Consider the following 27,324-nt stretch of genomic DNA (forward strand, 5'->3'; position numbering starts at 1 on the left):
TACAAAATAAAAAAAGGTAGATGTGGTCCTTTAAAAATAGGCGTTAGCTCGAAAAAATGCAAAGATGAATAAATTGAGAATGATAATAAGGACTAATCTGATCTCTTATTTTGATGCAGGCGAAATTGGCCAGAATAAGGAAAAATATATATAAGATCCCTTATTACACAAAATGTATTGAATGTATTATATTTCACCGAAAAACATTTTGCCGAACTCATTTTCGCAATATAGCATTAGGCGGGCTAATATAAAAGCAGTTTTAAAACATATAATTTCTTCATATCAATCATTTATTATACCTGGCAAGCGTGCTACTTGCTTAGTAAACGAATTATCTCCTCTTTTTGATTTATTGCGGACAGAATTTCTGTCTCGAGAGGCCTTAATTAAAAGAAGGTATTATCTCCTTCATTTTCATTTCACCGGACATACGCGATCATTTAAAGAAGGCGTTGTTTCATTATTTCACTTTTTCCAGACAAACGAGTTCATTTGAAGAAGGTGCTATCTATCTTTTATTGCCTTATACCGGGCAAATGTGTTCATTCGAGGAAGACATTATCACTTTATTTCCCTTAATACCGGGCGATGCCATCATCTAAAGAAGGAATTATCTCCTACCGTCATCTTATACCGGACAGACGCGTTCATTTTAAGAAGACATTCCCTTGGCTTTAAACCGGGCAGATGCGTTCATCATACTAAGCAAACTTATTAATTTAAAGAAAGCAATATCCCCTCACTTCGTCTTATACAGATCAAATGCATTAATTCAAAGAAAGGATTGCCTTCTTTCAGGGTATGTCTTCATCTTCAATGGCTTTACATTCAATCTGAAACTTGAGCTGTTTTTCAACTTAGTGTTCTACTATTATTTCCACAGTTATCGAAAGCTTTCCGGTACCTGACAGTTGCATGAATGTCTTGTGTAGCAAGTACAATGTATATACTGTGCACAAGGAGCCCAAAATGCTTCCCACCCTGAACCGAACCGAGAATCGAACTGGCAACCTCCGGATCGGCAATCATACGTCTTTGCTCGCATGGCTTATTTAATACCCATCGCCTTGTGCGGCATTCAAAAAAAGGGAGATTTATTCGGGGAAATTGCATTCGGGGAATTGTTATTCGGGGAACTGTCGTACAATCGTCGGAAGAGTGTGGAACGACTATAATTGATTGTACGACAATTCCCCGAATAACAATTCCCCGAATGCAATTTTCCCGAATGTAACAATTCCCCGAATGTAACATTTCCCCGAATGTAACAATTCCCCGAAAAATATTTCTTTCAAACAGTAAAATAAAAATCTGTTTTAGTTTTATTTGTTTATTATGTAACTTTAACGCTCTTATCTCATTTCTTATGAAGGATCATTGCGATCGACTGGATGTGCTCGAACAGGGGAGCGTTCAGTGATTCGCTTCTTGAAACAACGGCAGTTTTAAGTTTCTCCTGTTTCAACAAAAACTTGTCAGACTTTCGTCGTTCAATATTGTCTCCTTGTAGATGACGAAGATAGTCAGCAGAAGTTGACTGTTCCTCCTCTTGGAATATTTTCACGAAGCGATAAAACTTTTGATCCTTTATGCCTTCTATTAGTCTGTTGATTTTGTTGTGGTATCCCTCGATGGCATTTGATGTTCTAGGACGATCATTTAAGGTCAAGTTGTGCACTGACCAGAATTCTGGCATAAACCTTCCTTTTTCTTCCTTTTCACAGTTCCATCCGCATTTGTGATTAGTTTTCCAACGTAGTTCTTTTCGTAGTATTCAAAAAACGGTTGCATTTCCCTCGGAGCAAAATCGCGAACAGCTACAAAGCCTTCTGCAATTTCTTGAGGTTTCAAGAAAGCTAAAGCTTCAGCCTGCCTGAAGCACATCTGAATTTTAGTTTTCCGGTTGAAAGCGTTAGTAAGGCCAAGCTTCTGGATTTTTTTCCATAAATTTTTAACCAGATGGAAAAAACAACCATACTGCACAGTACCAGGGAAAACTCGTTTAATTGCATTTATTTCCGCTGACTCGAAATCTGTGAAAACTATATCCGGATTTAGACGAATGTTGTTTTCTTTAGCAATAGTTTTCACCAAACGCAAATTTTCGGTATATGTTCTCCGCCTTGTTGGGTAGGAGCATGAGTACGAATGGCAGAAACTTTTTCCCTACGCATCCATGAATGGTGAATACCTGTCTGAAAGTAGAAGGAGCAATCGAAAAGGTACCATCCATTATGTACACGGTAGACAAGCTCAACCGTTTGATATTTGTGATTGTTGTGAAAATCATGATTCTTCCATTACCTACTTCAATATTTTTCAACAGGAATTGTTGATCGTCAAAGGTTTTGAGATATGATTCATCTAACACATCGTAGTCCTCCGGATCATTTGGATACTCACGGTATCGTTGCCTCTCACAGGTTCTTCGCTGTGCTGTCTTCGACAATTGGGTTTGGACCTGTCATTATAAATAAATATAATAAAAATTAAAAAATTGTCCTACATGTAGGCAGTAGAACGTAATTTCAAGCGAAACTTACCTCAACTGGAGCTCTCGCGGCACTATAACGTATGATTTTTTAAGGGCGTTCTGAGCTTTCTTGAGCTTTTCGCTTCAATTTATTTTTGTACCGCTCAGTTTCAACGTTTAATGCACTAGGTAGATGATTATGTGACGCAGCTGATAGCAAATAATGTGCTCCTCGACGTACTTGCGTTCTAGCGCGAGACTGGCATTTCAGTCCAGAGTTCTCACGATAGAGAACGCATACCCAGTAACATGATTCGGAAGTCTGTAGTAATTGAAGTAAATTTCATTGTTTTTTTTTCTCCATAAAATTATGATGGAACAACATACCTGCTTATCTTTGTAATATAAGTATCCATCGTGTGCCAGCTTTTCTCCACCTCTTTGGGTTTTAATAATTTCACAAGACTCGCTCAGTTGCTCACCTTCGCCATCGGAACAGTCGAAAAATTGGTCGTCTTCGCTTGACATTTTATTCGCAAATCCTCCTCCATCTAGAGCTTGAGTTAAACTGACCACGAAACTGACATTTATTCTGCTAGTTACTGTTGCATGCACAACTTACACAAACCATACTTCCCCTCCGGATTACGTTCGACTTATTATAATGGCCTTGAATGAGAACAATGTGTGAAAACCAGCTCCTATAGTTGCTCACAATATAGAGCAACAGTGGATGTGTAAGTAGGTATGCATTTTGAATATGGAGACGCATTGCCTTTTGATATAGAGCCGCATGGCAGTGGTGACAAAGAGACGCATGGTACATCAAGAGAGAAGCAAATGACTGGTTTTTAAGTTTGTTTCGTCATAGAGAGCTCGAATTGGAAACATGTATGTGTGTTAATCTATTGCTTTTAACGTTAAATACTCGTAGAATTGGCAATCACGTGCAGTCATTTAGTAAATTACATATATGCGTAATGAACTTGTATTCAAAAGAACAATACGTGACACTAAAGAATGAACATTCAACATTCTTCATTTGCATCGTATGATAGAGGGAAAGCCATACCAATGCCAAACAACGTAGTGATCTTCATGAATACTTTTGCCCTTAAAACTAGCTTCAGGAAGCACCAGTCCAATAGAAACCTCCATTCCATTGCAAATAAAAACGATCATAGACTTCATTTTTGTAGACATGTTTTATTTCATATTGGTTTTTATAACCGCTTTCAAAGCTTTTCCTTACCGTTCAAAAATTCGTATTGTTTGTGCACCATACAGTAAGAAAAATATCGTTCCTGTACATTCATATTAGAGTAATAGTTGAATAATGAAATAATTTCACGTTTATATCGCTGAAACATTGCTCCTTTTATTTCGATTATGAATTTGACCCATTCTTCAGGATCACGAAGTCCGTTAACATAAAAGAATGTCGTTAGTTTAACGCGCTCGCTGTAGTTCAATGTATCAGATACAATATTTTTTTAAATGTGAGATGGCTATAAATATGCTGGCCCACAAATGTCCTGGAAGGTAAACATGACATCTGTTGAATAATGCGCTTGTCGATATGTTCTACTCGGTTTTTCCATCACGTTTCTCATCTCGAAGCAATCAATTAATAATAATATCTCCAGACACACTTGTTCACTGATGAAATACTCATATATAACTAACAGCATTCCGAAGCGTGGCATATTCTGATTAATTTATGCGGGCGAGCAATACAATTGTAGTCTAGTAGATATGTATTGGTGATTTATAAAAAAAAAACTGTACTGATTCATGGAGTACCAAGGATCATTCGTTTTCATTGATCTTGGATAACCGAGAATCGAACTCGTCACCATCTCTGGATTGGCAGTCCTACACCTTTGCTCGCAAGGCTACTGGAGACCCATTGAGTAACATCTGAATAAAAAACGGCTAGCTCATTTCTTCTCAATAGAAATGTAGCAGAAAGACTTGCACTAAACAAATGACACGGGTATGATACAAAAGCGCAATGTAATGGACGCAGTGGTTCATTCCGAACAAAAAAACTTAATTATTTAAGGTGAGATTCCAATTGTTCACTTAATTTCAAGTATGGCACATTTTGTATTCCTTACAGGAGACACGGACGCCCAATAGAGATTTTGCCAAGGGCGCTAAGAATCTACGCTAAAACTAGATCATTGAGAAATGGGTTCATTTTAGACTTAGTGGCGTTCCAAGTGGTCGGATATGCAAGTTTTTCACAGCGTTTTATAATTAGAATGGTTTATCTTTTCGGTCAGTTTTTTCATAGTTTTCCACAAACATGGTTTCAAAATATTCACCATACAGGAAGAGAAAAGAAAAATAATTATGCACAGTCCTTCAAAATCCATCTGCGTCAAAAAGCGGGTTTTACCCTTCATTCAGTCCCATGATGGCCCATTTATGTTTTGGCTAGATTTAGCCAGCTGCCATTGTAGCAAGGAAGTGTAGTTCAGTCCATCAAATTGTCCTTAGTTCCATCCAATAGAGACATTTTGGGCGCTTATTAAGCAGAAACTGAAGACAAAAGAAGCATTTATTAGTTATATTGACCAAATTGAGAATTGATGGAAACAGCTAGACAAAATCATGACTAAAGAAGGTGTGCGCCGGCTAACAAGCGGCATCAACAGAAAAGGAGGAGTCTTTCTTAGAAAAAACGATGCATAATATAAGCTTTGATCCATTTTTAGAAAGTTTTTCGATTGAACAAAAAGTAAAAAAATACACACATTTAAAAGTGCCGCATTTCTAAATAATCTGGTCGTTACAGCGCTGTGGGTAATAATTAACCATTTTGTTGGGTGTTTTTACTGACATGCATGCTCACTACTGAAAAATCACAAAAATAATAAACAAATCAAATTTTATTCCATGCTTTTGTTTGTGATACAATGAATATGGGAACTATGAGATGGTAACAGTCATCCTTATTCTAACCACAAAACATCTAGAGCATCACTGATAAATAGAAGCAACTCGAGTTCTTCGTGGAAATGCAGAAGGTAATTCGTTTTCAATCATTTGCTCCTCGTATTCCTGCCTGCATGTATTTAAGGACGTAGATAGCACCATTGTTGATGATTTAAATGCTCAAGATACTGAAAAGCCCCACATTTGCATGTTCCATGAAACTATTAAATTCGTCATGCCATGCGAGATTCCTTGCCGCAATCCCCTTCAAGATGTCGTGACTTTTAACTACATATCGTACTCAATAAACCAGCATATAAAATAACTCTTCTCTACAGACAGCCGTTCAAGCCGCCAAGTCAATAATTTTCAATTAGTCTGCACTTAATCTTCATTCCAATCTGCATATCAATGAACCCTTGCAAGATAAGCTTACACACGCTCTTCAGTGCTTTCACCCAAATATATTGATATTTTTTTTTCCTTTTACGCAATTTCAATTTTATGAACATCAACTTCCTGCCGCATGGTCTCTACACTATCACATGACTGCACAGTGCACAAGACCAAAAGACAGCCATCGAATGCATTACAAATTTATCCCAGCAAGGCCAAAAATAGGATCAACCTACACGCAAGCATATGCTCCCGATCCCCATCGTCGTCGTCGTTGCCGCCGTTGAAGTCTGGCATCTTCTCTCCGAACCCTGTCAAGTGACGACAATTTACGACTTACACGACGATGTCCGCCTCAAAGAAATGGGAGGAATGTTATCAACAGACGAAGTATTCCACAGCTCCTACCTCGGTAATCCAATACAGAAATGTTCACCAAATTGAATAAAAATGCATCACGTTCACCCGAAACGAAAAAAAAACTCAGTCCAAAATATGTAATCGCAAAAATGCTACACCGGCCCTTCCGTTCCTTCGCGAAACCTGACCTTATCCGATTCCGCGTGGTTTGCGGAGCTCTCCAATTGCACTCTGCGTGAATAAATTAGCCCAATAGCTCATATGAATGTAAAACATCAATGTAAACATAAACATCCTGTTTCTGCTATCGTCCGACTATGGATAAAACAGAAACATTCGGTGCAGCGAAAGGTGCATATACCCCTCGATGGCCGCCGCTATGATATGCATGGTTGGATGCATTCGGAACATAACGTTTGTCGGAGGGCAGTGCGCCATGTAACCGGCTACACAACAGATTCTCATAAATTTGTTGACCTCCGGTACCCTCGAGTTGTTACTTTGTTACTGCCTTCCTCGGACGACATTGGCGAAATGCAGCAGAATGGGTTATAACCTCCGAATTGCATGATGTACAAGCAACTTCATTACATACACACTTGCCTATTCAAATGAGTACAATTGCATAAGTTTAAAAGTAGTCTTGACGGAACTACGGTTACAGATCAGAACATTTAATTCATTATGCCTGCTTGAACCATAACACGAAAACTTCAGATAAAAGTTTCAACCAATAACTATCAAACAAATACCTCTTTTTTTGCCTTTGATAGGCTACAGCTTCTCTTATATGAGCCTACGCCGAATGGAGAATCCTTTTTCACTGGACTCGATCATAGGCAAATCGCTTCCAGTCGCTCTGAAGTTTAGCGCCCCCAGGTCCTAGTCAACTGCAAATAGCCATCGTGTACGTGGCCTTTCACAAAACCTACGGCCTCTTCCGGGTTCTCTACTGAATATATTCTTCGCTTAACGCTCTCCCGGCATACAAACAACGTGTCCAGCTCATCGTAGTCTCCCGGAGAAACTGTAGAAGGATTTGCCGGAGAAACTTCCGTATGCGTTCCCAGAGGAATATCCGGGGGCATTCCTGGAGGAATTTCCGAAACAACTCCCAAAGCAATTCTCAGAATTATCCGAAGGAACATCAAGAAGAATTTCCGGAGGAACTATCGGAGGAGCTCCCGGATGAATTCTCGGAGGGACTCCTGGAGAAATTTCCGGAGGAACTATCGGAGGAACTCCCAAAAGAACTCCTGGAATAATTCCCGATGGACATACCGGAGGAAGTCCCGGAGAAAGTCCCGGATGAAGTTCCAGAAGCACTTCTGGAGGATTTACCAAAGGAATTCTCGGAAGAAGTCTCGGAGAGAATTTCGGAGGAACTCACCTGTAGTAATAATATCTAAAGGAATTCCCAGAGGAAAACCTAAACAATTCCTTGAGTGAAGGAGTGAAGGAGGAGTTTCGGGATTGGTTCCCGATGTAACTCACGGACGAACTTCCGAAGGAATTTCCAGAGGAATTCCCGAAGGAACTACCGTAGGAACTCCTGGAGGAATCCCAGGAAAGGCTCTTGAAGGAATTCCCGGACGACGTGTTTCTGGGAGTATTGGAAGAATACCTGGAGGAACTCATGGAGGATATTAAAATCCTGAAGGAATTTCAAAATGAAATCCTTGAGGATCTCCTGGAAAAACACTTGGAGAAATTTGATGTCCTGGAAGAATTCCCAAAGGAATTCCTGGAGGAACTTTCAAAGGAATTCCGTATGAATTCTAGAAATAATAAAGAAGGAATAACAGCTAGATAGGATTTAAAATTGGGTTGGAATATACATTATGTACGGATCACACCCAAGACCAGATAAATAACATGATTCACTTCAAATTATTTTAAAAAATAATCCTTTTTGAACCATTGATATGATAACCAATAACTAACTATTTGAAAATCTTTGCAAAGGAAACTTTGAACTCGAAATCTGGATGATTTTAGATGGAATTTGATTGAGATTAAATTACATTGGATTGGATCAGATTAAAATGGAATGGAGTTAAATTGTTAAATTGAGTTGAATTAGAATTGGAATTGAATTAGAATTGGAATTGGATTAGAATTTAAATGGGATTTGATTGAAATTGAATTACAATTGGATTTGAATTAGAAATGAGTTAGATTGTAATTACATTGGAATTCTATATTGTAGCATGACTGGAATCGGAATGGAATTGGATAGCTCTTGGAATTGGAATTGGGTTGTAATTGGATTGGAATCCCGAGCAGGAGTGACTATCTCGATACCATACTCTGTTATGAACTATTGGGATTGGGATGGGATTGCAATAGTATTGGGACTGGGATGGGATTGGTACGGGATTGGGATTGGGATGGGATTGGGATGGGATTGGGATGGGATTGGGATGGGATTGGGTTGGGATTGGGATGGGATTGGGATGGGATTGGATTGGGATGGGATTGGGATGGGATTGGGATGGGATTGGGATGGGATTGGGATGGGATTGGGATGGGATTGGGATGGGATTGGGATGGGATTGGGATTGGGATGGGATTGGGATGGGATTGGGATGGGATTGGGATGGGTTTGGGATGGGATTGGGATGGGATTGGGATGGAATTGGATCTGAATTGGAATTGGATTGGAATTGGATTCAAACTTGAATGGAATTGATTTGAATTTGAAACGAAATTAAATTGGATCGGCGTGGGTTGGATTTGAATTACAACCTGGTGGAATTAAATGAAATAGTAGGGCAAGGTTGGCACCCCGACGTAACTTTTGACAGAAATCAGGTATGGACATTTTAATATATGTCATACGTGAGCTATATAAGCACGTTGTTTTTGTGCTAACTATCGATCGAAACACATGATGATGTTCCGTTTAAAGGTTAGTACGCTGCTGAAAAGCACTGTGCCAATATTTAGATAGGATTCGGAATGGCCACGGAATGATTCCGCTACTAAAATTCCGCGAGCAGTAGGGAGTTGGCAAGTAGAGAATTTTCTCTTAACGCTAATAACGCCTTCTTGGTAAAGTAAATACAGCTGTCACTTTTCCTTATACGAAAAAATATTCTGTACCACTATTCCTATATACGCTAGACGGGTTATAATCTTGTTTAAGGTTTGTAGATCATCCAAAGGCTCCATGGAATATCTGGATTATAGAAACACGATGGATAGTACATCATATCTTTCAAGGCTTGTAGGTAATTCAAGAACTCCTTGGAGTATAGACTTACGGATGAATCAGCGTAACGATGAATTTCTCTCGTGTGACCTCTATTAAAGCCCGTGTGACCTCTAATAGCCCCATTCTGGTCCATAGAAACACGCTATATAAACCAGCGAAACGACGAACGTAGCATTTTTGGCTCCAAGCGGAATAGCCTTTTTGTTTTATATGGAATTACGTTGAGTGGATTATCATCATTATAGAGGTTTGAAGATGTCCTCGAAGTCCGTCAAAAATGCAACTTCAAGCGGAATATCTCCATTCTGGTATATGGACACACGTTGGGCGGTGTGCCGTTTCATCATGTTGAATGTTTATAGGTTGCCCAACAACTCCCAGCAACAACCAGCGAACGATGAACTTTTCATGCGCATCTACGGGCGAAATACTTTCTTTCTGGGGCTGGGCTCAGAAGATATGATCAGAATACTTTTCTTCATGTAAAAGGCGAGTTAAAGTTGCTCACTCATTTTTTGGGCACCTAATCTTAACCGATTTGCTTGCGACAAGCTACGGTAAAACATACTTTTGCATATAAACAATAAGAAATGATCCATAAACAATATTAAAAACGATCTGTAAATAACTTCTGAATGTTCCATAAAACACTACCATAAATCCATAAAATAGTTCGAGAGTAACCATAAAGAAAAATTTTAAGATCCATAACTACACTAAAATTCACCAATTAATTGGAACAAAACTAGGGATCAAATGACCAAAATTCAGAAGTTTTGCAAAGTAAGGGCTGCCACAAGTTACAGTAAACGGGGAATCTTATTCCATTGCTTCCTATAGAGAAATGGCCCGATCTTACTATTGCCTTAAAAATAATGACTAAAGTACATTTTTTTTATACACATGCACTCACCGATTTGCTTGCAACAACTTGCATTCGTCGGGAAAATCTGTCTCATTGTTTCTTATTAAAAATTTACCAAATCGAATTATGGGATCAAAACCTTGGGCGAAAATACTACATATTACAAAGAATTAGTAAAAATCTTCGCATGGCAGCTGCCGCTTGAAGAATAACGGTATGAAGTCTTCGTTCTTCGATGTCGTCATGACGATTTGGTTACACGACGAAAGCTTACGTCGTGCGCGTCATTGACGATGTGTAGAGTAGCAATGAAGACAATGTAACTCGTCGCTACTGGTGGCATTTCGTGCTATGACGATGACTATTGTGACTAATGTTATTAATGTCATTTCCATTCACATAATAAATCTCGATATTTTCAGCCATAGCGCCCTCAATTCATATTCTTATGTTCTTAATGGTTTTATTAGGGTGCCGACAACCGGTCACCTTTTTCTCAAAGGCATAAAATCAACATTTAATAAAATTATTATTGAAATGTTTCAAATAGATAGAATAAATCAATTTTTTTCACCAGTTATTAACTTATGCCATTGATATGCAAATAGGGTTTCTTACCCCATTCCCGGCCTAACATGCATGCGGCTGCATTATTTAGTTGATATTTATGACAGGAAGCAACTTTTCCTAAATTTCGTGTGCCGTGCAATACTGCAATGGGGTTCACTTCTGCTTAAAAATAACTTTTCTTGGTAAACATCGTTTGAAAAAGCTTTTATTTGATTTAAATTAACGAGGTCCAGCACTAATTTCAGTCATAGCGATTTCATTTCCGGCCCACTTCCAAACCGGTTCCTGGCCTAAGCTAAATTTCGCTCAATCTCTCAACAACTTACTCTCATTCTCTCTCGGGACGGTAGAAAATGCGACGTAAACAAAAATAAGCACGTTCAACGCCGACATGATGCCAGATGGTATTATTTATAATAATTTTTATTTGGTTGAAAAGATATATTCACTCATCCAAATTACTTCCAAACGCTTAAAAGCTATATTTTTGTCACTTTTTGAAATCGAGAGAATTACAAATAACATGATACAGTCAACTAGGGTAAAATACCCAATAGTGGACCCTCAACCAATAGTGGACCCTCCAGCCGTTTTGCATTATTACAGCACAATGTAAATATTTTGCATTGAAATTCCATCGGGAGAACCTACCTTACAGTCCTATGATTTGATTACATGCATTGGAAATGCTATGGAAAGTAAAATTAGATGATTTTTTACAATTCTATAAAAAATAAACACAAGAGTGTCCATTATAGGAATATTTTGGGGGGTCCACAATAGGGAAGAAGAACGTCCCGAAACGAAACATGAAAATCAAATGAAGTGTCGACTATAGGGAAGCAATTTCCTATTATGGACCCCCTGGGGGTCTACTATAGGGCGAATTCAGTCGGACTTTAAAATGTTAATTTCAACGAATAACGTCGTGCATTTAAGTGCTTTATGTATGTATCGTGAAGAGGAGATGCAGAACTTGTTATTAGATATCAAGCAGAATTACTATGTTGAAAATATCTACTCCTTATGACCGGAAGAACAAAATTCCGCTACTAGGGGGTCCACTATTGGGTATTTTACCCTAATTAAATAGTTTTTCTATGAACGTTGAAGGATTTTGTTCATACTAAAAAAACTCCTGGCCTTCTGGCAGCACGGTGCGGCTAGAAGTTCTTAGGCCGAGGTGAATTTTTGTTCGGTTTGAGGATACATTTTTTAAATGTATTCTTATATGTTTATATTAGTTCTAGTGAAACAAACAAATAAAAAAAATTAAAGTGCGTGAGTTCAGAATTATTGTGTGGTGATTAACAGCTTCAAGCAATGATTGTATCGAGAACTGTGACGATTTTCAGGTAGGTGTTTATATGAAAATACCGTTTTGTAAAAGTGGAAAGATTCACTCCGGCTCAGTGGTGTAGCAACGGATAGTGATTGTTCGGAATGTACATTTTTATTTTCTATAATTGGACCATTCAGGCGTGAAATAAATGGTTGACAAATATTGAGTATTGTACGAAATACATGGGAGACTTTTTTAAAATTATCAACCATAAACCTACGGCTTCCAAAAAGTGTAAATCCTTAGTTTTCTGTGCAGTGAGCCGGGAATCGGGTCCATAGGCCCAAGTAGTGATTTACCCTATCACCACTTTATTCAATTAATGGAAGAAACACAGATAAAAATACGTTGTGATTTTAAATGTATTTTCATGCACATATTTGGAGCATGCAAATAAACGTAACATTCAATCGATCTCACTATTCTTTTAAATCGAAATAAATGTAAACGGTGCTTGCTTGTAAAATTCAATCAAATTTTATTGAATTTCGAATGCTAATTCGTTTGATGGAATAAGCTGCAATTTTACACGTCGTTGAATTTTCAAAATTATTTGCTGTGAAGTTATGAACTAAGAACAAAAGGGTGCCGACACCGACCACCTTCTCCTACTAAACTCGTCTTATGACAGGTGAAGACATTACTTTAAATGAGCTTAAAAATTTTCTCATTGGAATTTGATTGTAATTGACTTATAATTGGATTTGAACTGGATATGGGTTGGATAGGAATTGCATTGGGATTATATTAAAGCTTGACTGGAATTGGATTGGAATGCAATCAGGCAGCTATTAGAATTGGAATTGGTTTGTAAATGGATTGGTATTGGATTGAATTCAAATTAAATTGGATTGTAAATGCATTCGAATTGGATTGGAATCAGATTTAGGCTTAAATGGAATTGAATTGGAAATTAAATGAAATTGAATTGAATTGAAATTTAAATGAAATTGAATTGGATTGGAATTGAATAAGAATTGAATTGAAATTCAAATGGAATGGGATTAGAACTGTAGTAAAAATGAATTGGAATAAGAATAAAATGGGATTGGTATGCGATTGGAGTTGTAGTAGAATTTGATTATATTTGGATTGCATTGAATTAATATAATAACATCAAAACCCCTGATCAATCATCGTGAATCCGAAAGGGTTGGGAACCACTAGGTCTGTGGTCTGCGCTACTATGGAGCATTTTAAGGTTAGAGAGCAAAATCTCATGCCCCATCCCACTAGTCTCCTGTGCAATTGCGATTGTACTGGATAATCACGAAGTCTACGAAATGTACGGTCATCATGCGTCTGCTCATGCTCTTCTTTGTATGTAAGTATCAAAACTTACCATGCAGTGTCCTCGGGATGTAATTTGTTGGAAATTTTCAGTCACAATCTGCGAAGCCGAGCGACTTCCAATTCTAGGTTGGTTGTTCAACAGAGCAAAATTATCAAACTCAACCACATTTTAGGCCCCACAGCATACAGTGTCCTTAACATGCTTTTTTAAGAATCGTCGTGATCGTTCGTGAATTAAAGTTTTTACTTTTTGCATTGATCAAAAAAAAAAGGTTACGCGCCAAAAAGTATCGATCCCGCCAAACATGGAAACAAAACTTTTTTTTTGACATCGCATTTTGACGTTTAGCTGAACCCAGAGCTAATTGCGCCCCAACTAGGAACCAAAAAACCAAACCAGCGAACGTTCACTGTTAAAAATTTGGCTGCCACGTGGTGGATTCTGGCAATAAATGCTTTGATAGCGCGTGCTATTTGTACTGCGGATAAATTTTGCACATCTATGAGAACCTTGGAAAATGATCACGAAAGTTGTCATTTTGTTGCAAGGCATACATTTTTGTATGACAGGCAGTTTTAGGATAAAAACACCCAAAGTGATGGGGATCACTCCATTCCATTATATGATACATAGACTAACTATACGGCGTTTCCATAGTTCCATGGTGTGTGCAAAGGGTTACGGATATAGAAATTACAGACAATGTGATAAAAATTCCCAATTATTACTAATTATATTTCTTATGATTCTGTTTACTTCGCAGGGCACGCCGTACAGCGGATACACATCAGCCTCCTCCCAAAACTCCCCCTCCGCACCAAATTCCCTGCCCAGTCATTTGCACCAGAGTCGCCAGAGCTACAATTTTTGGAAGGCTGGCTCACAAACTCCCTTAACCAGTGCATCCTCTGTAAACTCCTTCTTCCGACCTTCATCCCATTCACGATGTTGCCTGTGGAAGGCCCTCAAACTGATATGGCGCTTCATCAAATGGCCGTTGGGTTTACTGTTGATATGCAGTCTTTTAGGCTTAGTAGTTTACTTTTTGGTTGTAGGTGAGTATCCGGAAAAAATTAACCCAAAAAGATTACATATAAGAATCTTTGTAATTCATTTTGCGTCTTGATTTCAATCGATCATATAGATAGGGATATCATGAGCAGTCCATTGTTTGGAGAACACAGCATCTACGATGTACAGGAAAACCTCTCTATCGATTTCAACGATTTTACGCATACGAATGATTTGGACAGCGGCCCTGTGACCACCTTCGGTCGAGATCACAAGGACAAAGGAACAGGATTCTCCAAAGACGGGTCGACACCAAATTCAAAATTCTCGTTTGGCCTCAACAACGATTTGCTAGCGATTTTCGTCAAGAAGACCGAGCAAAATCGAAACGAAGGCCACAGCGTGTGGTCATCAACGGAGCATGAGAATTTGAGCGAAGAAACGCCTGCCACGGTGGAGAGAATTACCAGCAGCACAACCCGTGCTCCGATTCGGAAAACCAGCACAATTTCACTGAAGGACTACACCAAGGCACGGGTGAACTTCGATGATGACGATGAATTGGACCACGGAGCCGCCATCAACGAGCATACGACACGGGCCATAGATGCTGGAATCGATTCCAACGGCAGACAGGTGGGGCCAAAGAAGGACGATGGTTCGCGCCAATCGTTCGGATTCACTTCAGGTCATCAAAATAATTTTGGCGTTCCCATCGAAGAGGATGAGCGTCTGTTGAGGAGGTTGAACGAACAATTGATGAAACTTGAAACGAAGAGAGAAGTGATTTATTGTTTCAATTATGTTTAACGTTTCCTTCTCCATCCGTGTGTTGGGATACGGGAGCATGAGCCCTCCACATTTTCCACCAAATAAACTTTTCACGTCACAGTGGTTCAGAAACAAAATAATGCCGCTTTGATAATGCATTTTCATATAACAATTTCATTTTCTCACTGATGGTTTTTCAATTTTTATACTTCAATGGATCATTTCCATTATAATGATGATTAGTAACAGAAAAACATACATACATATATAGCGTTAAAAGCTGTTTAATGGACCACTGTGCACCTCAAGAGCTTTATGATATCTCACGCTGCGGTGTATAAAAGTTGTTTCCCTTGTGGTGGCTGGGAAATCTGGTGTACAGCAATAATTTATGATGGATTACACACAGACACATTCCTACCTCTATCCACTCCCTCAGTCACGCAAACAGATGCTCAGTACACGTTTCAGTTCGATTCTACGACAGCAGGTGGGATGCACACTTCATTTACACGATGCAACAAAAATATAGCTAAACTTACATTTGGAAACGGGCGAAAACTGTTCGTCATTTCATCTCATAGCTCCCACATTTATCTCATAAAAAACAAAGCAATGAAAAGAAAATTCATTTGTTTCTTATTTTTGTGAATTTTTAAGCAGTGAGCACGCATGTTAGCAAAAAGAATCGATAAGATTGGTGCTGCATTTCTTTGTTTTGCGATGAGATGAGTATATGTTCAGTGAGATGGAAAACGGAGCAGTTTCCTTAGATATCGCAGTAAGGACTGGGCGGGCTTGGTTACCTAATAGGTGCAACTTTTGCCCAATGATCACTTTTTTTCGTTGGGAATTGAACTTTTCACATACTGTGCATATATCCACATTTATGAATCCGTTGAATAGTAGCGATTTTTGTTGCACTGTGTAATCCAAAATGTCCCCACCCTACTCAATGTGTTGAACACTACGCCAACCATTATCATACCTTCATTAATACCCGCTTCTGAACAAAAGCATTAGACATAGTGTTTAACCAATGAATCCCACCTCCGAAAACCTTTTCTAGAAAAACCTTACCATCACTTCGTCGACCACGGATTCCAGTCTGTACCGGACAAAGGTTTCCCCAACGCTGCCCATACTGTCCCGGTTCGAAATAACCACCGAAGGTTTGAAACGATTCAATATTTCCGAAGAAGGTACTGCACACAAGCCAACAGACAGCCCCGCAGGTGAGCTTTCCCGAAACGTACAATTCTACTCACAAGCCTCCCCCCTCTTCTTTTCCCACATCAATCTAGGCATCTGCAAGTCCACCTCGCTACCTCTGTGTAGAGCAGTGCTGCCCTACGATCTCACAACCTCCAAAAACCCACAGCTAACCAACATCGAGTATGAACATTTCCAGTACCTTATCAACTCGAAATGTTCGGTGCGTGTTGCGGAATTTGTATGTCTGGTACTGGAGCCGGAATGTCGACCAACCCGAATGGGAACACTGAGTCCCTGCAAGAGGATCTGCAAATGTAACTAATTTTGTTTTTCCATATCTGTTCGAATCATAGCCTAAATTTTCCAAATAACGCATCTCAACAGCAATTCTGGAACCATGTGCGCATATTATTGCCAGTTCGGAAGTTTTGACAGCGACGTTCGATTGCGATATCTATCCAGATTCCAACGATCGAAACGTGTGCGAGGATCCTACTCGTCAGAGTGACTGCCACGCGAATGAGTTCCAATGTGCGGATTCCAGTTGTATCCCTCTACAGTGGAAGTAAGTAATGGCAATGGGTATTCTCTATGATCTCTATTTTGCGGCATATAAAAAATGCTTTTAATTTTTACGCGATCATAATTCAATGGTAAATAATTATTATCTCTTGATACAAAACTAGACAACAAAAATGACACCAACTCACTGATATGACGATCATCGAAGAATCATATAATTCAGGACAATTATATCACAAGGAGTTCCACAAGACTCAATATACTTTCGACTTTCCTATATACATTTCTAGAGAATTTTAAATACCTGGTCGGTGGATCCTAAACTGACAACCCGAGAATATTGTGAAAAATCGAAAAGAGTTCCCCGTGGAAAGTAGGTACTCAATAGGACGTCGTCAAAGGTGCTATTTTTAAAATATGTCGCCACTACATTTAAAGTAAAATCGTTTTTTGGTATGGAGAAATCGCTGGTTCTCGCCAACTACACATCGCTGAAATGTGAAATTTGGGATAAAGGCAGCAAATAATGTTAGTATTCTGTTTACTCACTTTGATTTTCACAGAACGACAGCGTAAAATTTATTTTATTCATGTTTCATACTGGGATTGGGCCGTTTACTTTAAATGTATCAGCGCCATTTTGCTCAAGAAAAACATGATAAGAGTTTCCGAAAAAATACATTGTAACCTTGCAAGTTCGAAAGCAGTAGAGGAAAGTGTTATCGTGATTTTCACTATTTGGATAGTATATGGAACGGTGGTACGGTTTTAGAACCCTATTACTCGGGCATGTGCTACACAGATACAAATATGTTAGGATTTTAAATGTATTTTCATGCACATATTTGGAGCATGCAAATAGACGCAATATCTAATCGATCTTATTGTGCCTGCTTGTAAAACTCAGTCAAAATTAATTGAATATCAAATGTTAATTCGTTTGATGGAATTAGCAGCAATTTTACAAGTCGTTGAATTTTCAAAACAATTTGCTGTGTACCAACGACGAATGGGGATGACAAACTCCCCAACAGATGGCGCTTGTTGGTAGCTGGGTGACAGAATATAGGACGGAAGTCGGGAAATGACACGAAGAATGTCGAGAATGGGGAGAAAAATACCTGGACGACTGTATGGATGGGGACAGGGGATTCTGAGTGGAGATTGCTTTCGGAGGAGTTGAATATGAAGCCTCGTGGCGAAGTCTTTTCTTTTCGTGGAAGGAGAACAAAATTGAAGCGAGTTTCGAAACGTGCGATTCGAACAATAGTGCGTGAGTCATCAAGGACAGTTCGGTCCAAGTTTCGGGAACCGGCCAATCGAGTGGCAGCAATAGATTTCGGCTTTCATTTTATCATCGTGTAACCGCTTTTCTGGTCCAATCCATCAGCTGCTTGCTAGCGAGGCCATCGACCGTTTACCGCCAGCCCAGCTATCGTCACCTTTACGGTTGCCGTTGATTCTGACCGTCACCCCGCAAATCTGTTGGTCCAGCTATCGCCGCCGTTGCCGCCATCGGAAATCCTGCCCAGTGCTCAGAAAGCCTGCTGCCCCAGTTACCGTCGCCGCTCCATTCGCCGGTTAAGTTATCGCCGCCATCGTGACTAATCCTGCCCACCGCTAAGCAAGACTACCGCCCCAGTTACCGTCGCCATCAGCATTCCTGTCCCACTGTCAAGCCTGTCACCCTATTACCGCCATCGCAATTGTCGCTGATCTAGTGCGTCGCCCAGTCACCCTGCTAGCCTACAGTTGCTGCCGCCATCGCGATTCTCGCCGTGATATCAGCCGTCCAAGCTCAGCCACTGCCGCTCTCAATAGCGTGTCATCTCCAACCTGTCAAGCTACGTTATTGGACCCCTCCCCCTTCATCAAAGGCTAGCGTTTCCATGAGAAGTACCACCACCCGATCCGTCAATTAGGCCGAATTACTTGCCGGTCCTGTCCAATTCACGGCACTGCCGTGTGAGTAATATAAGTTCCAAAAACTAACCCACAATCCGTTGCTATCCAGATCCGAACGCCTCCCCGCTTCCTCAAAACGACCCTGGAACTCGAGGACCTAAAGAAGGCCTTTCGCGCCCACCCCGTTGGCTGCCGTAGGTTAGACCAGTGGCCTGGGGTTTTAATCGGATTCCCCTTCTGGGTTCCGGACAGAAATCCTCGAGGGCTAAAAGAGTCGTACCAGTAGAGAATAACAACATGCAGTTGTCGTTGCTGTACATGCATCTACATGTGTATAGGAGCACCACCTATGATCTGATAGTAAACATTGCGCATAATATTGCATTCGATGTTGCTTGCAATATCGTTGCTTACACATGCGCCACGTACCGGGAATCTTGAGCAGATTCAACTGCCGATATCCTATTGTGGAGATCAAAAATTCGTCGTAGATCTTCGATTCTTAAAACGTCCAACATTTTTATAAAAATATCCGCCAACTAATTCTTAGTGCTGATAGCACAGAGAATAGACGTTCATCTTCATTCACGCACTTGTGTAAGAGTTTGTACTGGTCATTTTAAAGTATGTCGTTATGTCTCCGTTGCGCGGTGCTAGTGTGCTGATAAATATGGTTGAAATTTGCCGTGTTTTACTTTTTAGCGCTAGTGTTTATTCCTAGGCTCGCTCCTAGGTGGCAGCACTACATTGTTTATGAAATGTATGCCAACGCCATCACTTAGTGAAATTGAGTTTTTATGTCGGGCAGCCTGCGTTGGGGGCGCTGAGGTGCGATTTAAATCTTTACACACGTTTTTACGGAATTTTGTTCGAGCATCCATGTCTGTTCTCTGTGCTGATAGTTTCTACAAATATTTGCCCGGCTTCAATATGGTCGCGAATAAAGTTGTGGCAATTGACTCACCCTTTCTGGAAGATGTCGCCACCGTTGTCACCTTCTTGATTGACTATGCAACTGTGTTCCTGTATACTTGAAATGAGAAACCGTTTCTATAGGATATAGGCAGTTGAATCTGCTCAAGATTCCTGCTACGTGGCGCATGTGTAAGCAACATCGAATGCAATATTATGCGCAATGTGTACTAGCAGTTCATAGGTGGTGCCCCTATACACGTGTAGATGCATATACAGCAACGACAACTGTATGTGATTGTTCGGAAACTCTCATCATGTTCATCTTGAGCAAAATGGCGCTGACAAATTTAAAGTAAACGGCCTATTCCCAGTATGAAACATGAATAAAATAAATTTAACGCCGTTGTTCTGCGAAAATCAAAGTGAGCAAACAGAATACTATTATTATTTGCTGCCTTTATCCCAAATTTCACATTTCAGCGCTATGTAGTTGACGAGAACCTGCCATTCCTGCATACTAAAAAACGACTTTACTTTAAATGTAGTGGCGACATCTCTTAAAAATAGCACCTTTGTTCACACTGCCCAGTCTGCGTCGACAATTTCAAATAATGAATGATATCATTTTCATTTCCTTGGACAAAAAAACTCCAAACAAGTGTTCTTCGAACCTTTCATTTCCTTGGACAAAAAAACTCCAAACAAGTGTTCTTCGAAGTTTTTATATGTCGCTGGTCATGTTGTATTGCAATCATCCAACCCTAGCAGCACAAGTCGGACCGATTTGGTTGCTGCAACTCAAATGTAACCAAATTCAGTTGTATATAGGTTGCATAAACCTCTATGCAACGTGTGTGCTGCTCGGGAAGCAGAACTTTCTCTGTGTTGGCTTCTAATAAATTTACAATTTTTCAGAAATTGAGAAATTGCATGATACCATACTTCTGAAGCTGGCAAACTGTATACTCATCTGTATCGACACCATCAAGAATGGCCGCAATTATTTTCTCTTAAAGCTCGCGTTGCAGGAACGCCGTTAATACATCCATATGATATACCTCTAGCTCTCTTTGTAACGCAATAGTTAGGGCTACATGAATCGTTGCCAGCTTGGCCTCAGAAGGGACCCTTCCTCGACTAGTCCAGCTTTATATCGCACTGCTTTTCCAACATCGCCATCCTTCAGTTGTAAAGGTTTAATTTCTGTTAGACGCTTCCCCAACCACCATACATGATTACTTTTCATCGATTGCAATTCCTCATCCAGTCGCTATGAAAGATCCGTCCCAGACTGGTAGATCAATAGGGCCGCACACATTCTAATGGGTTATCTCCAACGTCTCCAACGGACGTGTAGCGTAGTAGTCCGTCCCCGTCTACCCCAAGTAGCACAACTTGTTTCACTACTGAACATTAAATGTGAAATTTTCACTGTGTTGCAACTATTCGGAAACAGTGTTGTCCTACACTCAGGGCAAAATATTCTGCTCTTTGATTTTACTCCATCTAAACGATTTCATAGTCTCAACTAAGTCAGTTCAACTAATAGAAGGATATTTGAATTTTCTAAATGTCATGGCAAACTGTCAAAAAACTGCACTCCAGAGCCACAGGAGCGCGCGCGCTGAAAATACACTCCAGTGGCAAATTGTGTACGCAATAAATTGTTTAAGTATTCTGAGATGACCACAAACGGCCCTTCGGGAAATCCGAAACATTCGTAAAAGTGGCCAATTCCAAAAGTTCATCTCAAAACAAATTCTCGAAACTGTTTATATCATCGAATGGATTATGCAATCAATAGTGAAAGTCTATTGTGGCCCGAAATGACCACAATACGGTCCTCAAGAAGCCCGAAACATCCGTAAAATAGGTTAATCCTAAAATTTGATCCCAGACTTGAGTTAGCATTCACGTAGTAATGGTGAATTATATGTGGAGTAAATAGTGAAAGTCCTCTGTGACCTACCAAAAGTTAATCACATTCGATTTTTTAGACATTAACATTCACATTGTTAACGGCTCCGGTTTTCCGGGAAATTTGAGACATCCGCTAAAAGTATGATCCCCGGGGAGACTTGATCACCCTCTGTTTTATCGAGAACTAAAGTAGTTTAGTATTTTTAAGTATAGATCCTCTAGACAAATAACCTTTATGTGGTGAGTTGTTTTCTGGATTGACAAACCTTATTCATTCTGCGGCCTGCGTGTTGTGTTTTGACTTTCCCAAAGATTTGTTTATTGCCACGCAAAATTTGAACAACTTTTCGTAACAATGACGAAATGCTTCCGTTTTTTCACAGCACAAAGTTATAAATATGCTTAATGATCTGTACTGATGACAATGTCAACATTCCATCAAAGTTTTAGAATATTTGGATTTGAAGTTATTGCCTTAATATGACGACACTTGATCCCCCATTAGTTTATTTATTTTATTTCGGCAACCAACGTAAACTAGCACAAATTCATAGACCTTTGCAGGAGTTCACCAAATTCACTCACCCGATGAATTTTGGCATTTGAGCGGGTCGTCTTCTCGAACAAAAGTTCATTTCGCGTTCATTATGCGACCCGATCAGACGTCATAATTTCTTGGGGGGAGTTCATTTTGCGTTAGTCTATATACATGTTTGTTTTTGTAATGCTATAGTATGATTAATTTTTTTTTTGTAAAGCGATGTATAATTTTGATTTTTAATTTATATTGCTGAATTTGTTATGTTTGTTCTTTGAAAATATTGTCTGTTGTTATGCCGAGACATTGTTAAGTCAATAGTTTCGCAGTGTTGATTGTAAACAGCCATCTTTCGGTTGAGAGGCCCAAATTCGGCGTAATTTGTTCGGCAGTGGTTGGTTAAAAATAATGTTTTATGTCGAAGTAGCCGAGAAGGTATGTAAAAATTAAATTTCGATAATTCTTAGAGAGTCTGTGTGGAAATCGCGTATGTTTATTTATTCTTGGTTGTGATACATCGGAAATCAGAGAATGGGATCAAGTCAAGCCAGTCTCCCTAGTTGAAATTTTCTAGGACGTCTGAATGTGCACAAAACCGTCTTCCGGGAGATCAGGAATATCAGTGAAAATGATCAATTCCAAAAGTTTATCCCACAGCTTAGCTAATTTTCGCTTTCATTCATATGGGTGAATTATGTACGCAATCAATAGCGAAAATCCTCCGTGATATGCAATGATAATACAGTTAAACCTCCATGAGTCGATGTTCTATGACTCGATATCGACTCATGGAAGTAAATTATTCCATATTAAAAAATGTTTTCTGAGTTACTTTGATGGTCCGTTCAAACAGCATCACAAGGTTTGTGTATTCCACACATGACGTTTGTGTATCACACATATATTGTGATGACGGCGTGGCGGCGTTCCTCGTTGAATTCCTCCGAAGCTTCTCCAGAAGCTCCTCTGGAAGTTATTCAAGAACTACCTCCGGAAGTTTGTTTAGAAGTTCCTCCGGTAATCCCTTCGGAAGTTCATCAAGTAATCCCTCGGAAAGTTCCTAAAGGCTTTCCTCTAGAAGTTCTTCTCAGAACTCTGAGAGTTCTTCCGCAAATCTCTCCAGAACATTCAAAGTTAATTGCCTATATGCCGGGTATTAAGCCACCCGGAGTGGAAATTAATTACTATGTCTGAAACTTGATTATGCATATGTACAATGAAGGGGCGGTTACCCTCCAATACCTTTTCCGAACTAAATCTATCACATGTTGTACATATGCATAATCAAGTTTCAGACATAGTAATCTCTCCAGAAGTTCATCAAGTAACTCCTCGGGGAGCTGCTCCGGGAGCTCCACCGAACTTCTTCCGAAAGTTCCTCCAGAAATTCTCAACGAAGTGTCACGGAAGTTCCTCCGTGAATTCTTTTTCGAATTGGCCACATTCACGGTGTTCCGGATCTTCCGGAGTACCATTACCGTACAGTACCAAAAACTTTTATTATTGATTGCAAACACAATTCGTCAGGATAGGTAGTTACGAAAAAATTGCGATGCTCTGAGATATTATTTTGGAGTTGAGCACTTTTACGAATGAACTGGATCTTCCGGAGGACCGTTTCTTAAGAAATTGGAGGTCACAGAAGACTTTCCCTATCAATTTGCCAGAATGAAAGGTTTCGAAAAAAAATCACTGTGCTGAAGTTTTGGAATTGTCCACTTTTACAGATGTTTTACGGATGTTCCGGATCTTCCGGAGGACCGTTTCTGGGACATTCGTAGGTCACAGAAGGCTTTAACTATTGATAGCCCCCACAATTTGCCAGAATGAATGGTTATCAAAAAATCGCGGAGCTCTGGGATGAACTTTTAGAATTGGCCAATTTTACGGATGTTCCGGATCTTCCAGAGAGCTTTCCGATGACCGCTCGAGGGATAAATTTGCCCAGAAATGGCATATACAATATAGCAAATACAGTTGGGATCATCAGAGCACATATTTGCAAGCAATTTTATGTTTCATAACACGAAACTCGATAATTGAGAAGCTCAAACAGTACCTCTTTAGCACAGGTTCCCCGGGGACTAGAGTGGTCAATTTGGATGAATCACCCCGTGGGCTTGTTATTGGAACCTACAGCTTTCGTTTGGTGCCTAAAGATCAAAAATCGGTTGAAATTTGAGTTTTTGTGATCGAGATGAAATCTTGGGTCCAAATGGACCCCAATGCACAATGTGTCACTTTTTTTGTGGCGCCTCTCCTAGATGTCGCTGGAAGCTGATTTTCTCAGGGAATCCTTATTTCCAAAAGTTAGGAAAAGTCAGAATTTTTCAGATTTTTATCTCGTTGCGTTACAAAGTTACAGCGGTGTTTTGGGTGTGCTTGGGTCGAAATGGACCCCAATGCACTAGGAAGGTTAACAAAGCCCTTAGTCATTTCAAGCTTCACAAGATTATTTTATGCTTGATGATGACCTGCTTGCCCTAATCGCTGTAAGTGTTGGTTACGTTATGTCGAAAGTGTTACCGAAAAGTTCGTGTTAGTGTATTTCATGGAATAAATGTTGTAAACGCAGGAATTACTCGTGACTCAGTGTAGGTTTTTTTTCTCAGTTAGCTCCCTGTAGTAGGCTAGGCCTTAAATTGAACTCCACCACCACCCTAAAGCGCCACAATTGAAATCCACATTTCTCCATCCGTGGTTGCGCCACCGCTCGTCAAATCGCTTTGTAGTTATTTGCTTCACTCACCTAGCTCGCTGCGCTCCCTGTCTTTTTGTGCATGTCGGGTCGGAAGCGAACACCATCTTTGTAGGGATGTTGTTCGACATTCTTATAATATGTCCTGCCCATCATTCCCTTCTAGCTTCTAGCTACCTTCCGGATATTACTGGGTTTACTGTAGACTTGTTCGAGCTCGTGGTTCATCCTTCGCCGCCACACACCGTTGTTTTGCATACTGCCAAAGATGGTCCTAAGCAGCCCTCTCTCAAAACTCTGATTGCTTGTAAGTTCTCCTCGTGCATGGTCAAAGTTTCATGTCTGATTTTTTTTTTCCGCAGTATCTTTTTTGACCGCTGGAGCCCGTAGTAGGCCCGACATCCACAGAACATCTATCGTATCTAACTATGCTTCCCAAGTGGGCCCTATCACGTAACTTTCCCAGATTCCTCATCCCTGCATATTTCAGTTCGCGGCAAAAGCCTTTGCAGAATACGTTGAACCTTCACGTGACACAGTTTCCATATCCGCAGTCCAGGCGGCGTTTCTCATCCTCAAGGAAGCGGGTCTCACTCTCTCACTCATGGATCCTGAGCACCCCTAGGGGTACATAGGGCCAACGTAAAAGATCTCCATCCAAGGGCGGCTGCTCACTTTAGCTTTGAAGCGCAGGTCAGATTCCTGACAATTTCCTTTATTTCCTTGTTGAGGCTACGCCGCCACGAGCCCCTGCGTTTGCCTCTGCTGCGATGTCCTGCTGGATTCCAGTCCAGTGCTTGTTTGCAGATTTCGTCTCCGCTCTTTCGTAATGTGTGACCGACCCAGCTCCATTTACGCTCTCGAATTTCTGTCGATATCGGTTTATGATTGCATCGTCGATGGAGCTCAGCATTCGAAATCCAATTGTGAGGGCACCAGGTTCAAATTATAAAACGTAGACATCGGTTGGTAAATACTTGCAGTTTTTGCCTAATCTCTGCTGATACACACCAAGTCTCACTAGCGTATAACAACACAGATTTTACGTTTGAGTTGAATATTCGAAATTTGGTGCGTTGACTAATCTGATTGGATCTCCATACATTTCGTAAACTCGCAAAAGCAGCCCTAGCCTTCTTGATCCGTGCTCCTATGTCGATCTTGGTTCCACCGTCCGACACTAACTGGCTGCCGTGATATTGGAAGTTCTTAACCTTCTCCACTGCTTGCCCGGCTACCGTAAAGTTGGAGGGGTTGTTTGTGTTTACATCCAACGATTTGGTCTTGTTGACGTTGATGATGAGACCCGCCGTTGAGGAGCGTTCGGCCAGGTCGTTCAGCTTACTCTGCATATCAGAGCGCCGTTGTGCTAGTAGAGCAATATCATCAGCCAAATCGAAGTCGTTTAGATGCTCCATAGTAATAGGCTGCCAGAGCAGCCCACGGTTTGGTACACGGTCCCTCCAAGACACGTGGATTCTTTTTCGCAAATTTCATATCAATATGTCCATTTCGAAACATGTGCTGTGCATATGCCCAGCCAAGATATTTAACAAAAAAAAATATTTGCGTACAGCCGAGTTGCCGAATAATATGCAATTAATTGAAGAAGTTGAAGAATTGAAGAAGTGAGTAATTACCAAGGTTTGGGAGGATGAGGTTCTGCCGCAGGAGTGGATGGAAGGTGTCGCAATCACATTGCTGAACGCTTAACTACAAGGTACTCTCCCAAATTTTATGCCGCCGACTAACACCAATTGCAAAAGAGTTCATGGGGCAGTACCAGGCGTGATTTATGGGTGAACGCTCTACCACAGACCAGGTGTTCACCGTACGTCAGGTTTTGCTGAAATGCCGCGAATACAACGTGCCCACACATCATCTATTTATCGACTTTAAAACTACATATGATATATTCGATCGGGACCAGCTATGGCAGCTAATGAACGAATGGTTGAAGAATTCGTGTACTTGGGCTCACTGGTGACCGCCGATAACGATACCAGCAGAGAAATTCGAAGACGCATCATGGCAGGAAATTGTACGTACTTCGGACTCCGCAAAACGCTCCGATCGAATAGAGTTCGCCGTCGTACCAAACTGACTATCGCTTATGAGACCGGTAGTTCTCTACGGGCACGAGACCTGGACGATGCTCGTGGAGGACCAACGCGCACTGGAAGTTTTCGAAAGGTGCGGTGCAGATGGCGGACGGTATGTTGAGGAGGCGAATGAACCACGAGTTGCATCAGCTGTTGGCAGAACCATCCATCGTTCACACCGCGAAAATCGGAAAACTGCGGTGAGCCGGGCACGTAGCCAAATGTCTGACAGTAATCCGGTGAAAATGGTTCTCGACAACGATC

At 40.4% G+C, this 27,324-nt stretch overlaps 1 protein-coding gene across 5 annotated transcripts in view; it reads left to right on the forward strand.

The window, feature by feature from the left end:
- The window catches only part of LOC134224211 (uncharacterized), a 362,411-nt gene that overhangs the window by 329,344 nt on the left and 5,743 nt on the right, over nucleotides 1–27,324 (forward strand). For 3 of the 5 annotated variants that reach the window (XM_062703507.1, XM_062703509.1, XM_062703506.1), the window contains exons 3-7: nucleotides 14,227–14,518; nucleotides 14,608–15,110; nucleotides 16,315–16,480; nucleotides 16,550–16,774; nucleotides 16,845–17,025. In XM_062703507.1, coding sequence (XP_062559491.1) covers nucleotides 14,227–14,518; nucleotides 14,608–15,110; nucleotides 16,315–16,480; nucleotides 16,550–16,774; nucleotides 16,845–17,025 — 1,367 coding nt within the window. The remainder of the gene's footprint in view (nucleotides 1–14,226; nucleotides 14,519–14,607; nucleotides 15,111–16,314; nucleotides 16,481–16,549; nucleotides 16,775–16,844; nucleotides 17,026–27,324) is intronic. The other 2 variants (XM_062703510.1, XM_062703508.1) reach the window with 2 other exon arrangements.

The sequence above is a fragment of the Armigeres subalbatus genome, chromosome 3 (assembly GCF_024139115.2).
Source record: "Armigeres subalbatus isolate Guangzhou_Male chromosome 3, GZ_Asu_2, whole genome shotgun sequence".
Taxonomy (NCBI): Eukaryota; Metazoa; Arthropoda; class Insecta; order Diptera; family Culicidae; genus Armigeres; species Armigeres subalbatus.